The sequence below is a fragment of the Saccopteryx leptura genome, chromosome 1, assembly GCF_036850995.1.
Source record: "Saccopteryx leptura isolate mSacLep1 chromosome 1, mSacLep1_pri_phased_curated, whole genome shotgun sequence".
NCBI lineage: Eukaryota > Metazoa > Chordata > Mammalia > Chiroptera > Emballonuridae > Saccopteryx > Saccopteryx leptura.
The window spans coordinates 107,037,252-107,054,879 of NC_089503.1; the positions used below are offsets into that span (position 1 = coordinate 107,037,252).

The following is a 17,628-nucleotide window of genomic DNA, read 5'->3' on the forward strand; positions in this document are numbered from 1 at the left end:
CATATGGCATAATTTTCTATCCCCTGCATCATCTTCCTCTGTCCTCTGCATTTACCCTAAACAAATTTAATTGCTTGATTAGAATTAGGTTTGTTCTTTTTGCAGAAAACTTTATGAATAGTATTATCTATTGCATAATACCAAGGGACTCATAATGTCTTATTGTCTATTGTTATAATACTAAAATTGATTAGTGGGTTCAGGATATCTCAGTCAGGCTCATGTAATATAAAATCCCCCAATTAACCTCTTGCCTAATGTTTTTAGCAATCACTGATGATTATAACTTAAATTCACTATTTTTGGAGGCAGTTGCAAAATAGTGACATTTGAAAAGAAAGACTTTTTTCACTAGCTGTTTGGTTATCCTGAAATATTGTTCACATGAGAGACAAATGAATGCCTGGTTTCTTCTCTTTTATTTACCAATTTTTAGAATTATGATTTGGTTGCCTTAGCAACCTCCAGAGGTGATTAATAAGTATTATTATTATTAACTGAACATTTCTCATATATTTGATGTGTTTCAATCCACCACAGTCATTTGAATTTTTTTTATTATTACTACTTTTTTTTCTTTTTATTATTAATTTTAATGCAGTGATATTGATAAATCAGGGTACATATGTTCAGAGAAAACATCTGCAGATTATTTTGACATTTGATTATGTTGCATACACCTCACCCAAAGTCAAATTGTCTTCCATCACCTTCTATCTGGTTTTCTTTGTGGCCCTCTCCTCCCCCCACCCCCCTCTCTCTTTCCTTGCCCCCTCTCCCCTTCCCGTTACCATCACATTCTTGTCCATGTCTTTGAGTCTCATTTTTATGCCCCCTCTATGTATGAATTCAAATAGTTCTTAGTTTTTTCTGATTTACTTATTTCACTCCATATAATGTTATCAAGGTCCATCCATGTTGTTGTAAATGATCCGATGTCATCATTTCTTATGGCTGAGTAGTATTCCATAGTATATATGTACCAAAGTTTTTTAATCCACTCATCCACTGATAGACACTTGGGCTGTTTCCAGATCTTTGCTATTGTGGACAATGCTGCCATAAACATGGGGGTGCATTTCTCCTTTTAAAACAGTTCTATGGTGTTCTTGGAGTATATTCCTAAAAGTAGGATAGCTGGGTCAAAAGGCAGTTCGATTTTTAATTTTTTGAGGAATCTCCATACTGTTTTGCACAGTGGCTACACCAGTCTGCATTCCCACCAGCAGTGCAGGAAGGTTCCCTTTTCTCCACATCCTCGCCAGCACTTATTCTGTGTTGTTTTGTTGATGAGCACCATTCTGACTGGTGTGAGTTGATATCTCATTGTGGTTTTAATTTGCATTTCTCTAATGATTAGTGATGGTGATGTTCAGCATTTTTTCATATGCCTATTGGCCGTCTGAATGTTCTCTTTGGAGAAGTGTCTATTCATTTCTTTTGCCCATTTTTTGATTGGATTGTTTGTCTTCCTGGTGTTGAGATTTACAAGTTCTTTATAAATTTTCGTTATTAACCCCTTATCAGATGTATTATCAAATATGTTCTCCCATTGTGTAGTTTGTCTTTTTATTCTGTTCTTATTGTCTTTAGCTGTACAAAAGCTTTTTAGTTTGATATAGTCCCATTTGTTTTTCCTGTCTTTTATTTCACTTGCCCGTGGAGATAAATCAGCAAATATATTGCTGAGAGAGATGTCGGAGAGCTTACTGCCTATATTTTCTTCTAAGATGCTTATGGTTTCATGGCCTACATTTAAGTCTTTTATCCATTTTGAGTTTATTTTTGTGAATGGTGTAAGTTGGTGATCTAGTTTCATTTTTTTGCAGGTAGCTATCCAATTTTCCCAACACCATTTATTAAAGAGGCTGTCTTTACTCCATTGTATGCCCTTACCTCCTTTGTCAAATATCAATTGTCCATACAACTCTGGGTTTATTCTGGGTTCTCTGTTCTGTTCCATTGATCTGTATGCCTGTTCTTATGCCAGTACCAGGCTGTTTTGCATACAATGGCCTTGTAGTATAACTTGATATCAGGAAGTGTAATACCTCCCACTTTCTTCTTCTTTTTTAAGATTGCTGAGGCTAGCCTGACCAGGCGGTGGCACGGTAGATAGAGCGTCGGACTGGGATGTGGAAGGATCCAGGTTCGAGACCCCAGGGTCGCCAGCTTGAGCACGGGCTCATCTGGTTTGAGCAAAAAAAAAACAAAACAAAAAAAAAACTCACCGGCTTGGACCCAAGGTCGCTGGCTCCAGCAAGGGGTTACTCAGTCTGCTGAAGGCCCATGGTCAAGGCACATATGAGAAAGCAATCAATGAACAACTAAGAAGTCGCAACGCGGAACGAGAAACTAATGATTGATGCTTCTCATCTCTCTCCGTTTCTGTCTGTCTGTCCCTATCTCTGTCTATGTAAAAAAAAAAAAAAAAAAAAAGATTGCTGAGGCTATTCGTGTTCTTTTTTGGTTCTATATAAATTATTTTTGGAATATGTGATCTATATCTTTAAAGTATGTCATTGGTATTTTAATTGGTATTGCATTGAATTTATGAATTGCTTTGGGTAATATAGACATTTTAATGATGTTTATTTTTCCTAATCACGGTATATGCTTCCACTTGTTTGTATCTTCCTTGATTTCTTTTATCAATGTTTTATAATTTTCCGAGTACAAGTCTTTAGTCTCCTTGGTTAAATTTACTCCTAGGTACTTTATTTTTTTGGTTGTAATAGTGAAGGGGATTTTTTCCTTAATTTCTCTTTCTGACTGTTCATTGTTGGTGTATAAAAATGCCTCTGATCTCTGAGTATTAATTTTATATCCTGCCACTTTGCTGAATTCATTTATCAGGTCCAGTAGTTTTTTGACTGAGACTTTAGGGTTTTCTATATACAATATCATATCATCTGCAAATAATGATAGTTTTACTTCTTCTTTTCCAACTTGAATGGCCTTTATTTCTTCTTCTTGTCTGATTGCTGTGGCTAGGACTTCCAGGACTATGTTGAATAAGAGAGGTGAAAGGGAGTACCCCTGCCTTGTTCCTGATCTTAAGGGGATTGCTTTTAATTTTTTCCCATTGAGTATGATGTTGGCTGTGGGTTTCTCATAGATGGCCTTTATCATGTTGAGTTATGTTCCCTGTATTCCCACTTTGCTGAGAGTTTCTATCATGAATGGGTGCTGGATTTTATCAAATGCTTTTTCTGCATCTATTGAAATTATCATGTGGTTTTTCTCCTTCCTTTTGTTGATGTGATGAATCACATTGATTGATTTGTGAATATTGTACCAGCCTCGCCTCCCCAGAATAAATCCCACTTGATCATGGTGTATGATTTTTTCCATATATTGTTGGATCCGGTTTGCTAATATTTTTTTTTTTTTTTTTTTTTTTTTTTTGCATTTTTCTGAAGCTGGAAACAGGGAGAGACAGTCAGACAGACTCCCGCATGCGCCCGACCGGGATCCACCCGGCACGCCCACCAGGGGCGGTGCTCTGCCCACCAGGGGGCGATGCTCTGCCCATCCTGGGCGTCGCCATATTGCGACCAGAGCCACTCTAGCGCCTGAGGCAGAGGCCACAGAGCCATGCCCAGCGCCCGGGCCATCTTTGCTCCAATGGAGCCTTGGCTGCGGGAGGGGAAGAGAGAGACAGAGAGGAAAGCACGGCGGAGGGGTGGAGAAGCAAATGGGCGCTTCTCCTATGTGCCCTGGCCGGGAATCGAACCCGGGTCCTCCGCACGCTAGGCCGACACTCTACCGCTGAGCCAACCGGCCAGGGCCGGTTTGCTAATATTTTGTTGAGGATTTTAGCATCTATATTCATCAGGGATATTGGCCTATAATTTTATTTTTTTGTGTTGTCTTTGCCAGGTTTTGGAATCAGAATTATGCTCGCCTCATAAAAGGAGTTTGGAAGTCTTCCTTCCTCTTGAATTTTTTGAAATAGCTTGAGAAGGATAGGAGTTAGTTCTTTGAATATTTGGTAGAATTCATTTGTGAAGCCATTAGGGCCAGGACTTTTCTTTTTTGGGAGTTTTTGATAACTGTTTCAATCTCATTTGGTGTAATTAGTCTGTTTAGGTTTTTTCCAGATTGATTTTTGGAAGATTGTATATTTCAAAGAATTTGTCCATTTCATCTAGGTTGTCTAGTTTTCTGGCATACAGTTCTTCATAGTATTTTCTTACAATAATTTGTATTTCTGTTGTATCAGTTGTTATTTCTCCACTCTCATTTCTAATTTTATTTGAGTCCTCTCTCTTTTTTTCTTGGTGAGTCTAGTTAAAGGTTCATCGATCTTATTTACCTCTTAAAAAAACCAGCTCCTAGTTTCATTGATCCCCCGTATTGTTTCTTTAGCCTCTATGTCATTTATTTCTGCTCTGATCTTTATTATTTCCTTCCTTCTACTACATTTGAGCTTTACTTGCTGTTCTTTTTCTAGTTCTTTTAGATGCTGGGTTAAGTTGTTTATTTGAAATTTTTCTAGCTTCTGAAAGTGTGCCTGTAGTGCTATGAACGTCCCTCTCAGTACTGCTTTTGCTATGTCCCATAAATTTTGAGTTGTTGTATGCTCATTATCATTCGTTTCTAAGAATTTTTTTATTTCTTCTTTGATCTCATTCTTAATCCATTCATTATTTAACAACCTGCTATTTAGTTTCCATGTGTTTGAGAATTTTTGAGCTTTTCTGTTGTGGTTCATTTCTAGTTTCATGCCATTGTGATCAGAGAAAGTGCTTGATATGATTTCAATCTTCTTAAATTTGTTGAGACCACTTTTGTGCCCTAACATGTGGTATATCCTAGAAATTATACCATGAACACTTGAAAAGAATGTATATTCTGCTGCTTTAGGGTGAAAAGTTCTGAAGATATCTATTAAGTCCAGTTGATCTAGTGTGTCCTTTAAGCCTGCTGTTTCTTTGTTAATTTTTTTCCTTGAGTGATGTTAGTGGGGTATTGAAATCCCCTACTATTATAGTATTGCTGTTGATCTCACCCTTTATATCCATCAAAATCTCCCTTATATATTTAGGTGCTCCTATATTAGGTGCATAGATATTTATAATAGTTATATCTTCCTGTTGGATTTCTCCCTTTATCATTATGTAGTGGCCTTCTTTATCTCTTACTATATCTTTTGTTTTAAAGTCCATTTGTCTGATATAAGTATTGCTACCCCAGCTCTTTTTTCACTTCCATTTGCATGAAATGTTTTTTTTCCATCCTTTTACCTTCAGTCTATGTGCAGCTTTTGTTTTAAGGTGTGTCTCTTGTAGAGAGCATATATATGGGTCCTGTTTTCTTATCCATGCAGCTACCCTATGTCTTTTGATTGGATCATTTAATCCATTTACATTTAAGGTTATTATTGATATGTATTTGTTTATTGCCATTTTATTCTTTAAAGCTGTATTCCTCTTTTGCTATATTCTTTTCCCACTTTGATCTGTTTACAACAGGCCCCTTAACATTTCTTGCAGCATTGGTTTGGTTGTAATGAATTCTTTGAGCTGTTTTTTGTCTGGAAGCTTTTTATTTCTCCTTTGATTTTAATTTTTTTTTTTTTTTGTATTTTTCTGAAGTTGGAAACCAGGAGGCAGTCAGACAGACTCCTGCATGTGCCCGACCTGGATCCACCTGGCATGCCCACCAGGGGACCAGGGGGCGATGCTTCACCCATCTGGGCTGTTGCTTCGTTGCAACCAGAGCCATTTTAGCGCCTGAGGCAGAGGCCATCCTCAGCACCCGGGCCAACTTTGCTCCATTGGAGCCCTGGATGTGGGAGGGAAAAAGAGAGACAGAGAGGAAGAAGAGGGGGAGGGGTGGAGGGGTGGAGAAGCAGATGGGCGCTTCTTCTGTGTGCCCTGGCCGGGAATCAAACCCAGGACTCCTGCATACCAGGCTGACGCTCTACCACTGAGCCAACCGGCCAGGGCTCTCCTTTGATTTTAAATGATAGCCTTGTTGGATAAAGTAGTCTTGGTTGTAGGTTCTTGTTCTGCATTACTTTGAATATTTCTTGACTTTCCTTTCTGGCCTCAAGTGATTCTGTTGAGAAGTCGGATGTCATTCTTATGGGGGCTCCTTCGTAGGTGATAGCTTTTTTTTCTCTTGCAGCTTTTAATATTTTCTCTTTATCATTTAGCTTTGGTATTTTAATTATGATGTGCCTTGATATAGGTTTTTTTGGGTTTCTCTTTAATGGAGTTCTCTGTGCTTCTTGAACTTGTGAGAGTTTCTCCTGCATTAATTTAGGGAAGTTTTCAGCTATGATATGTTTGAACAAAGTCTCTATCCCTTGTTCTTTCTCTTCTTCTTCTTCAGGAACTCCTATGATGCAGATGTTATTTCTCTTCATGTTTTCTCAGAGCTCTCTAAGAGTTTCCTGAGACTTTTTGAATCTCTTTTCTTTTTTCTTCTCTGCTTTCATGCCTTCATTCAACTTGTCCTCCAACTTGCTGATTCAATCCTCAGCTCCATCCATCCTGTTTTTAATTCCTTCCATTGTGGTCTTCATTTATGATATTGTATTTATCATCTCTGACTGATTTTTTTTTAATATTTCAATATCCTTTTTTATACTTGCTATTTCTTTATTTAGGTGTTTGTAATGACCATTCGTTGTTGTTCTAAGGTCCCTAAGCATCCTTACCATCATTATTTTGAACTCTGCATCTGGAAGTTTGGTTATTTCCATATCACTCAGTTCATTTCCTGGAGGTTTCTCTTGTGGTTTCATTTGGATTGCACTTCTCTGTCATCTCATTATGTCTGTGTGTTTGGGTGTTTTGTTTGTAGAGCTGGTTGAGTTTAGGCTTGTTGTTGTCTGTCTCCAGTTTTCAATTGTGTTATTTCTAGGTCTTCTTGGGTTGGCATAGGCTATTATTTGTAATTCACTTTCGGATTTGGGATGCTTTGAAGTCTTAATTTGTTTGTTTTCTTAACAGGTGATAGTCTTGTTTACTGATCTCAGCAGGGGGCTTATTTGAAACTGTATCCAGGAATGCGGTGGGTGTAACCTGAGACTCTGAAGGCCTCTTCTGCCAGTTTCTCTCTCTCTCTGGGGGCAGGGTGATTTCTCAGCTTCAGTAGGAAGAGGTGTATCTCAGATCTCCATGGAGACTTGAGTTACTGCCCCTCCTCCTCATTTCTTGTTTTCAGCTGTGTCTTGTTGCGCTGATTGGAGCTGGAAAGATGTCTGGAGATCTGTGATCCGGAAGTACTTTAGTCTTTTGTTTTGTGGAAGGATCAGCCCCTCCCCCAGCTATGGCTGCCTCCAGCAGTGGATGAGTCAGCTTCTCAGGTTGTCCCCTGCATTCCTCTGCCCCTCACTGTCTGTCTCTCTCTCTCTCCCCTTTCTTTTTGGAAGACAAGCTGGCTCTTTCAAAACACCTTGTTTCCTGGTCGCCAGGCAAGTGGTTGTGAGCAGTATTTTCCACTCTTTTCCTTGAAGTGAGAGCCCTTCTGGGCTCTCAGCTTCACTCTCCCTCTGTTCCTGTAAACAGGGGAGAGTCAGGTGCTCCCTACCAGGTTTGTTGTGGCTTCTTCTTTGCTCCTTGGTTTTTGAGAGCTGTTCTTGTAGTCCAGAGTTGGTTTTTCACACTGATTGTTCCTAAATTAGTTTGTAATTCAGTTTGGTGGTGAAAGCTGGGAGTCTGTGTGTCTACCTACTTTGCTGCCATCTTCAAGTCCCAGTCATTTGAATTTTTTTTTTTCATTTTTCCAAAGCTGGAAACGGGGAGGCAGTCAGACAGACTCCCGCATGCGCCCGACCGGGATCCACCCGGCACGCCCACTAAGGGGGGATGCTCTGCCCATCCGGGGCGTCGCTCTGTTGCAACCAGAGCCACTCCAGCACCCGGGGCAGAGGCTAAGGGACCATCCCCAGCGCCCGGGCCATCTTCTGTGCCAATGGAGCCCAGGCTGTGGGAGGGGAAGAGAGAGACAGAGAGGAAGGAGAGGGGGAGGGGTGGAGAAGCAGATGGGCGCCTCTCCTGTGTGCCCTGGCCGGGAATTGAACCCAAGACTTCCACACGCCAGGCCGATGCTCTACCACTGAGTCAACCGGCCAGGGCCCCAGTCATTGGAATTTAATGATTCCATTTTACTGGGCAGAGGAAAGCCCTTTGAGTTAGTACCTCCATCATTTTGAGTCAGACTCTGGCTGATGCAAATCTCCACAGCAGGGCAGAGGTGAATGGAGACTGTGAAGACCAGTATCATCACTGGACTTTTATGTTATGACCCTGAATATGACTCTAGCTGTTGGAGTCCTGCCAACTGTTGACTTCGGCTTTCTCACGCAATTATGTAAGCTACCTGACCTCTTTCCAATGAGTTCTTTTTTTATTATTTAAGTCAAGATCTAAGAGTAAGGAGTAGAAATGGGGAGACAAGTTGCCATAGGATGAAGTATAAAAGCAAGTTCCGAAGAGTAAATGCAATGTAATATCATGTAGGTAAATAAAACCCACAAAATAGCTATACTGTATTATACTACAGATATAACAAACTGTGGACCATATATCAAAATCATGGGAGTGCTGTGTCTTGGATAGTAGGGTGAAGGAAGCCAAGAAATGTAATTTTGGGTAGGAGTTGTTAGAGAAGACTTTAGTTATTAAGGAGTTAAAAGCAGCTGGCCAATGATCTATTTACTCCTTTTAGCACAGGGATATCCTAGGAAGCCAAATAAAAAGGCAGGTGGCTTTCCTTATCAACTGTATCTTGGATAAATAGATAAATAACATTTGCCAAGAGGAAGAGAATTGATCATTTGAATTTACTTAACAGGATATTCCTGGTCACAGAATTACTTATGCTAAATAAACTTAGAATCTAGGAAGCATGGTTCCATAGCTAAGTAACTATCTGGGATGCAAAATGATGTCTCCTAGGTGACCTGAGAACCTCATTAGAGACCTCATCTATAATTGTGGCTCAGATGGTGTTATAGTAATATAATGTTATAATAATTACACATATAGAAATATTAAAAAATATGGAAGATATATATAAAAGTAATTAAGATATAATATTAAAATTAGTTAAGGAAATTAAATAAAGCTATACTGTCTGGATAGAATTAATATAGTATGTCCAGATGTGATAAACAGACTCTGATTTTTGAGCAGGGCCCAGTTAGTGTGTGTGTGTATAAAATTATACATAGATAAGAAGTGGCTTGATGTCATAACTCTGTAAATTAACATAAACAAGAAGCTTCTCTAGGAACATCTTAAAAGTGGCCTGATGTGACATTTCAGTAGATTAACATAAAAAGGGCTTTCTGCAAGGAACTCCGGAAAAGGTGGTTTGAGGTGATAATCCTGTAGATTGACACCTGTTAGAAGGTGTTGGTCAGAAAAGGTACTAAAGGTGAGGGGCCCCCTGCTGAGGTAGTTGCCCAGACTCCAACGTGAACGTGGACTGTCTCCACGCAGCTCTGAGCTCTGACCAAAGACAGCTGAGAGGAGCACGCTGACAGGGGCCCCCTTAAGCTGTACCCAGGCACGCCAAAAGGCTTTGTGAGTAATAAATTGCCTGTGTGATTCTTGCAACTAACTTGTGCATTGGTTGTGTTTTTCCTCCAGTGGCAGTTTGTGTCGGCACTGATCAGTAGCATCCTCATAGTCACCTCAAGAGTAGTCTCAAGCACGGGAAAGTTGAATCAAGGACACCTGATCAACATAGAGCTTGGGCTCTACTTTGACAGATGGTATATTAGTTTGCTAGGGGTGCCATAACAAAATACCGCAGACTGGATGGTAAACAACAAAAATTTATTTCCTCATAGGTCTGGAAGCTAAAAGTCCAAAATCAAGGTGTAGGCAAATTTGGTTTCTCTGAGGTCATTCCTTTTTGTTTGCAGATGGCTGCCTTAGGCTGTGTCTTCACACGGTAATACCCAGTCTGTGTTTTTTGTGTTCTAATCTTTTCTTCTAAGGACACCAGTCATATTGGATTAGGACTCACTCGTATGACCTCATTTTACCTTAATTACCTCCTTATAGGCTCTCTTTCCACATTCAGTCCCATTCCGAGGCACTGAGAAGACTTCAATATATGAATTTTGAAGGTACACAGTTTAGCCTGTAACTGAGTGGATATGTCCAATGGAAGAAGACCTGAAGAGTCTTGTGGATTTCCCAGACCTCAGCATCGTCTGATCCTTCCTATGACCTATGTCTCTGAACTTGTCAGTAAAACTGGAGGCTGTGTAAGATTTCTGATTCATGTGAATCTTATCCAAGGTAGTTTAAGCTATATCTGAAATGTTTATTCTTTAGAAAAATAGGTGGGAAGCAAATATCAAAGATAATCAATGTGTCAGTCTGGATGTCTGCTATATCATTTGTCATTTTTTCTTTCTTTTTAAGTTTGTCAAAATAAAAACAAAAAAGAAGGCACTAAAATATCTTATGCCTGAACAAAGAGAGGAACGTGGGATAAAGAGGGATAAAGAAGTGTTAAGTTAATTAAATGAGAAGGCTATTGATTGAGGTGGCTCAAAGCTGTGGCAGCCTCCATAAGCAAACCAAAATCTAAGCCTGCTTATAACTCAAGATTACAAAGTCCAAACCTGAGAACAACCAATCACAGACAGCCAAGTATGCTTCAAGCTATAGCTCATCAATAATTTCCTTGCTTTTCTTCCTCCTTTTGTGGGAGTAGAAGTAATTTTTTATATATTTTAGTGATGATTTATTTACATGTATATACACATTATCACCATAATGAGGAAAGGTTTAGAAAGTTGTTTTTGGTTTGGCTAGTAAGGGGGAAAATGTGCTATGTTCCTTTTTAATAATTTTATAAAATAAAAGTATAATTTGATTATAGGGGAAAATAAGTATTTAACATCTACTTACTAAACCAGTGGTAGTCAACCTGGTCCCTACCGCCCACTAGTGGGCACTCCAGCTTTCATGGTGGGTGGTAGCAGAGCAACCTAACGGCGCTGCGATTACATACTAATCGACTAACTGTTGAACAGTCAAGATCAGGACAGCGGTCAGATTCTGTTATAGGGCATTTGTATTGGGTCTGCACCTGACCTCTTCCGCGACCACCTGGCCAGCATCCATGAGCAGCCAGGTACCTGACCCCGGGTCCACTCCTGCTGCCCGATCCGGCGGGCAGTTTATGATTGCTATTGTTGCCCAAAATTAGCAGTTCATCGTTTTATTACCCCATAGACAAAGAACTCCATGGTTTGACGCTTCTATGACAGAAACTGCCAGACAGTGGAGACACCAATTAACTCATATTTTCATCTCGATTCCCAGATTTTAGGGGTAATAGGGTAATTGGGCGCCAATCGCAGTGCCATTTGGTTGCTCCGCTACTGCCCACTACAAAAGCTGGAATGCCCACTAGTGGGCAGGAGGGACCAGGTTGACCAGCACTGCAAAAGTGGGTGGGTTTTATAAAAGGGTTCACCATCACGGCCCTAAGTGATAGCACAGTAAAGCGACAAATTGATGAAATGGCAGTTAATGTTGAAAACTTATAAGTATTCTTCAAAACTCTTCATTTTCCACACAATTGGATGAATCTACCATTGCAGATAATGATGCTTTATTGATGGCATCTGTATGCTATTTTCATTAAAACAATATATTATGAGAATAAATGCTATTCGCAATAAATCTCATCACAGATACAATAGGATTATCTATATTTAATACTGTGAGAACATACTTTACAAAAAATAATATTTCTTTGAATAATATTGTTGCATGCGCTACTGATGGAGCACCATCAATGGTAGGTTGCTATTGTGGATTTGTTGCTTATTTGAAACAGGAAGTGCAAATGTTTTATGTATTCATAATGTGGTGCACAGACATCATCTTGTAGGAAAACATCTAAGTACAAGTCTCCATTCATCATTAACTATAATAATTCAAGCCATAAACAAGATCAAATCCATTGAAAAGAATGATAGGATATTTTGGCAGCTTTGCTAGGACAATAATTAAGATTTTATTAAGTTACTTTTGCACACAGAAGTTCGGTGGCTGTCAAAGGGTACATCTTTGGCTAGATTTGTAGCATTATATGATAGTATCATACAATTCTTTGAAAGTAATAATGAGATCAATCTGTGTCAATAGCTAAAAACATTGAAGAATGATGCCTTTTACTTGGCAGATATTTTCAAGAGATTTAATGATGTCAATGTGCAGCTTCAAGGAGCTAATAAAACTCTTATAGGTTGCCAAAGTATTGTGCTATTATTTATTGACAAACTTGAACTACTTTGTCATAATCTATTGAAGAGTGAATTTCATCAGTTTCCTCAATTATCATCTATAAAAGATGATGTAACTCCAGAGGATATAGACAGATTCAGTAGCCACCTGAATAGACTTAAATTGGACATGGAAAAATGATTTGAAGATATTTTGAAATTGAAGATATATGACTGGATGAAAAATCCTTTTACCTCAAATATTGAAGAGGCTGATACAACTTGCCAAGAAGAACTGTTAGAAATTAGATATGATGAAGAAAGTAATCATAAATTCGACAGTGGTGGATATGAAAACCTATGACAAAATAAAAAAAATGCCGGTCTTATATCCAAATATGTGGAAAATGGTATTCAGTTTATTGATACCTTTCCCTACCTCATATCTAGTGGAATCAGGATTTAGTGCTGTTAATCATATTATGATGAAAGAAAGAAACTGCCTGAATATTTCCAAAAGGGGAGACCTTCGATTGTTCCACACAAAAATTGAACCGGATATTCAATATTTAGTTTCCCAGCATTAGCCTCAGGGATCCCATTAATAATTCAATTAACTAATGTAATTTCTATGTATGCTAAGTGTAAATAAAAGATAGATTTAACTAAGATAGTAAGTTGTTTTATAAAGATTTATTCTGCCAAACTTAGCAAAAATCCAACATAAAGTACTTAGTAAGTAATTATTATTATATGATTTAACTTGTTGTAACTCTGCTTTATAAATTTTATAAGTAAAGTTACTTCCCTACTTTATAAATCACCATTACTGTGGAACTGGTGGGCGGTTAGAAAATTTTACTACTAACAGAGATACAAAAGTGGGCAGTAGGTATAAAAAGGTTGACTACTCCTGCACTAAACCAACCAAAGAGATAAAATATTCATGCTACCTCAAAAATGAAAGACACATGACAAATCTTAATTATACCACAAAGTCTAGAAAGTTATGTAAAAAAGTAATAGGCATTTGTGGATTTCTTAAGTTCCAAATAACCAGACAGAAAATGCAAGTCATCACCTAAAGAATAATTTATGTTTTTATGAACTAGGCACTCAAACACTTTATATATTGTCATAGTATCAAATATCCTCTGCATTAATCAAAAAATGGTTTGGAATTTGAGACAAAATTTCTTTCTGAAGTATAGGTATGCTAAATCTCTTCTGAGAAAGTTCTGAAAGGGAGTATACCTCACTACTATCTATTTGAAACATCTGCTTTGCCTTCTCCTTCTCTTATTCCACCTCACTGGTCAGAATGTGAATTTTGTTCTTTAGGCTCTAAATACTTCCAGTCACTGACTCTATGGTCTGTACTATTTTATCCACTTCTTCCTGCAATAATGCCAGACCTTCTTCATTAGGTCTGCGATGTGCCCTTTCCAGTTGCAGTAAACTTGATGCATTAGTTAAATCTTTCAGCTTCTGGGGAAGGACTTTTAGGGTTTCATGCAGTTGTAACAATCTTTTCTTTAGGCACTTGAGATGATATTGAATTTGTTCATTTTCTCTACCTTTGCTACTCAAAGTTGCTATTATTACCATTTCCTTTACAGTTTGCAAATGCTTTCTGCTACTCTTGGAAGGAGGCTGCCAGGATCAGGATTTTCTCCTGTTGGATGCTAGCTTCACCTGTTTTAGACTAGTTTGCTCTGTTTGTCCTGTTTCTTCATTAGACAGACACTTTGGATGATTTTTTTCCCCACTGTGTTTCTCACCTCTTTCTCTGATAACTCCAATTCCTCATCATCAATTTTTCTTTTTGAATTTCTTTTTAACTGTTGAGACCTCTTCTTGGAAGCATTTGCTTTGCTAGACAGACATCTTGATCTAAATAGAACAATTCTAACAGTGCTTCAAAAAATCTCTTGACAAATGACACCTTGGAGGGCGATGCCCCAGACTGCAGTAACCTCAAGGCCAAAGACGCTAATCTCTCAGGCTGAACTTTGTCCCACAACTGGCAACCACTCCTCTGGAACCTTTCAGAAGCTGCGCCCAAAAATCAAAAGCTGAGCAGACCCCACTTCTTCCTTTATTGTTTGTTTGATGGTTTATTTATTTATTTATTTTTATTTCTTATAAAAGTCTCTCCTTAGGTCATGTTGGTAGGGCTCCTAACCACATCTTGTTTGATGCTGTCAGATTGTAATAGATTTTTGTTCCTCTAAGTTCTTAAGTAATAATAATAATATGCCTCAGTATGTTTTTCAACAGAGGATGTTCAGAGATGGAGGCAAAGAGAAGGTGTCTGGGTCAAGTGGGAGGCAACCCCTGGTAGGGAAAGCCACAATCCTGAAATAAATTCTACTGAAATAAATTCTAAATCAAAACTACTTCAAGCTTGCCTAAAAGTTCTTGATTACCATTGTACCAGATGTTGCCTACACTGCCTCGGTTTATATAATCCCTTACTTGTCAATGGATTCGTGCAGAGCTTGCCGGACACTCTCTTCTGGCTCTTATTAAAATTCCAGACCAGTCAAAAATGGTCAGGCCAGCTACACTCAAATCACAGAGCCGAGGGGAAACGATTTGTAAACGTACTAGGGCTATTTATGATGCTTACTTTTGTACTTTAAAAAGAAAAAATGATTGTGTATTAATATTATAAGCTCGATCTTTATCCGTGGAAGTGGCAGGTGACAAATCAAAAAGATTTTTAAAGCTCTCTCTGACATTACCTTTGCACATATTCCTTAGTGTTACTTGAACTTTTTTTTTTAAGTGAAAATTGTTTGATCATTTTAGATCAGTCAAAATACAACATAAGACTGGTGTCTGAAAGCAATCATTTTACCATATGCATTTTAATTTTTCATATAATTCATTTTCAGTTGATGGTTAATTTAAAAACTGAGTTTTAATCAAAGTTGTTTTCAAACATTGTCATAATGTCTCTTTGAAGAGTCATATCAACGGTACCAGCCATTGCTTCTCTTCTCCTCCTCTCTTGCTCTTTCTCCCTTGCTAAAGTATGGTCTTTGAGAAGCCAGAGTTTACTTTTCTCTTGAGTTTCCAGTGACTGCTGATGTTCTTTTTGCTCTTTTCCAAGGCACTTGTTTTGCATCTTATTTGAAGAAGATTCTAGAGTGAAATCAGGGTCCCTCTGATTTCCTTGAAACACTTTTGGTTCCTTTCTGTTCTGTCCCAGATGTTTTTGTACTAGTTCATGTGTTCCAGCTTTGACTTCCTTTTCTATTGCTGCTTTTCTAAATTGGTTGAAGAGCTCATCTGAGGATTTTCGTACTCCTGAAGTTTTGACTGGTTTGCCTAAACTTTTCCAAGACTCTGCATTCTTGATTTTTATATCCTTCTGCACAGGAACTTGACATTCAGATTCTAACTCCATTGAGTTGTCATCAGACTGATGCATCACTGTTAGGCCATTCAAGCTTTTTTCAGAATCACCTGAAGGAAGCAGGATTTGTAAAGGTGAAATGTTTTTCACACTCTGTTTATGTTCTAATTCTTGATGATTAAATGCTAACTGGTGGTGATTTGGTGGTATTTCACTTGTATGTGTAGTCTGATGAACAAGGGTTGTAGAACAAGAGATTATATTTTGTATGGAAGATTGTATCTTTACTTTCTCTTTAGGAGGAGAGTCAATCTGTTTCACTTCAGTAAATTTAGGTAACATTTCTGATTCGGAATCACTGCTACCACTTTCAGACTCAGATGAGCTGCTGCTGCTGCTGCTGCTTTCACTCAGTTGGGAACCAATTCCAACAACAGCTGTGGATGGTGTAGTTTTCTCAGCACGAGGTTTTGGTGGTCTTTTTCTTAGACATGCAGCAACATATGTTTCTAGTTCTCTCAGTGTTGTTGCCTTCAGTGTTTCAAAGTCTATATCTCATCAGGGTTGGAATTTCTCAGTGTAGGCTCTCTTGATTCTATTATATGAACGACTTTCCCGAGTTTATCTCCGGGGAGTTTGTTTATATCCAGACTTAACTGCCTTTTCTCATCATAGCTCATAGGTTTAGCATTATCTTCATCCTCAGATTTCAGAGCCAACACTGGTTGTTTTCTCTTCTTTGGTTGACTGCTCTTGGACTTTTCCTTTAATTTCATTTGCTTAAACTTTTTTCTTGGATTTTCACCTCTGTTGTTAACCTTTTCTTTTTTCTTTTCCCTTTTAGACTTCACATTCTTCTTCTTTAGCTTATGGAAAGGGACTTGAGATAGAACCTGTAGTTGCTGATGATCTGCTTTAAGCTGCTCCTGAAGCTTTGCAAGACACTGAACTTGTTCATCTTCAGAATCACCGGAAGAGTTATCTTCAGAGGAAGCTTCACTACTGCTTTCTCTACCAAGAGTTTTTGTGGTATCTGTTTTGCTGTTATATACAGGCATACTCTCAACAGGTTCATCTGCGATCTTTGCAAAATGCATTTCAAAAACATCCTGGAGCATTCTTGCCATTGTTACTACTTCGTGATCTGGAGGATTATACCTGTAGCAATTCATGAACACTAATCTAACATCTGCAGCAAATTCATATGCATCTTTATATTCCTGGTTGTCCATTTTTTTCTTGATAGTTCCAAGATCCATTGGATTTTTCACAATATCATAGTAGTTATGGAGTCCCAAAGCATTCACATCAACAGGATTATAAAAGGGCCATGCATATGAAAAGTGCTTCTTTGCAAGCATTTCTTTAAGTATCTCACTACAGTGTCTTAATTGTTCAGTTACTCTAACACTATTTACAACTTTGTATTGTTGCTGAGAATCTGGCAAAACGTTCTTCTGCCCAGTTTCTTTTACAGGTGGCATTTTTGCTACTTTTCTTTCTGGAAGTCTAGGGAAGATTCCCCGCTTGCTTTGACTACTGAAGTTGTAGGAGTTGTGGTATCTGCTTTCCTCTTCACACCCTTTGTAACCTGGGCCACTGCTTGCGAGGTAGAGCTGGGTGGAGCACCTTGTGCCGTATTTAAAGGAGAAATAGATGTTTCAGGAAATACAGAAGGATTCACTTGCTGCTTAAATACTTTTTCTGATGCTTTAGGAGACTGTTTTTCTTTAACAGAAGAAACTGCTATATTCTGTTGACTGCCTTTCTTTATTCTTTCTTTACCACCCACAACTTGCTGTTCTTGGGGCATCTGCAATAATTTCTGTTTAAACAACTTCTCTAGAGCTTGTGCCATAAGAACGATGTCATCTCCATGCTTGTTGTATAAATAACAATTCGAGAACATCATATTGAAGTCTTCTATACATTCTGAAGCCTGCACATAATATCTATGTTCCAAACGCTTCTTAATTGTACTTAAATCCATCGGGATTTTTATAATGGTATAATAATCCTTTTTCTCTATAAGTACTAAAAGTTGCTTCAT

At 38.4% G+C, this 17,628-nt stretch overlaps 1 protein-coding gene and 1 pseudogene across 1 annotated transcript; both read right to left on the reverse strand.

Annotated features, from left to right (window-relative positions):
* Window positions 1–6,535: 6,535 nt before the first annotated feature.
* On the reverse strand, window positions 6,536–15,023 carry LOC136388111 (centromere protein Q pseudogene; annotated as a pseudogene).
* A 117-nt stretch (window positions 15,024–15,140) lies between these two features.
* Window positions 15,141–17,589, reverse strand: LOC136388994 (bromodomain testis-specific protein-like). The gene is given in 3 exon segments (XM_066360780.1): window positions 15,141–16,132; window positions 16,135–17,082; window positions 17,085–17,589. Coding segments are annotated over 3 exon segments (2,424 nt in total). The 5' UTR covers window positions 17,569–17,589.
* Window positions 17,590–17,628: the final 39 nt, after the last annotated feature.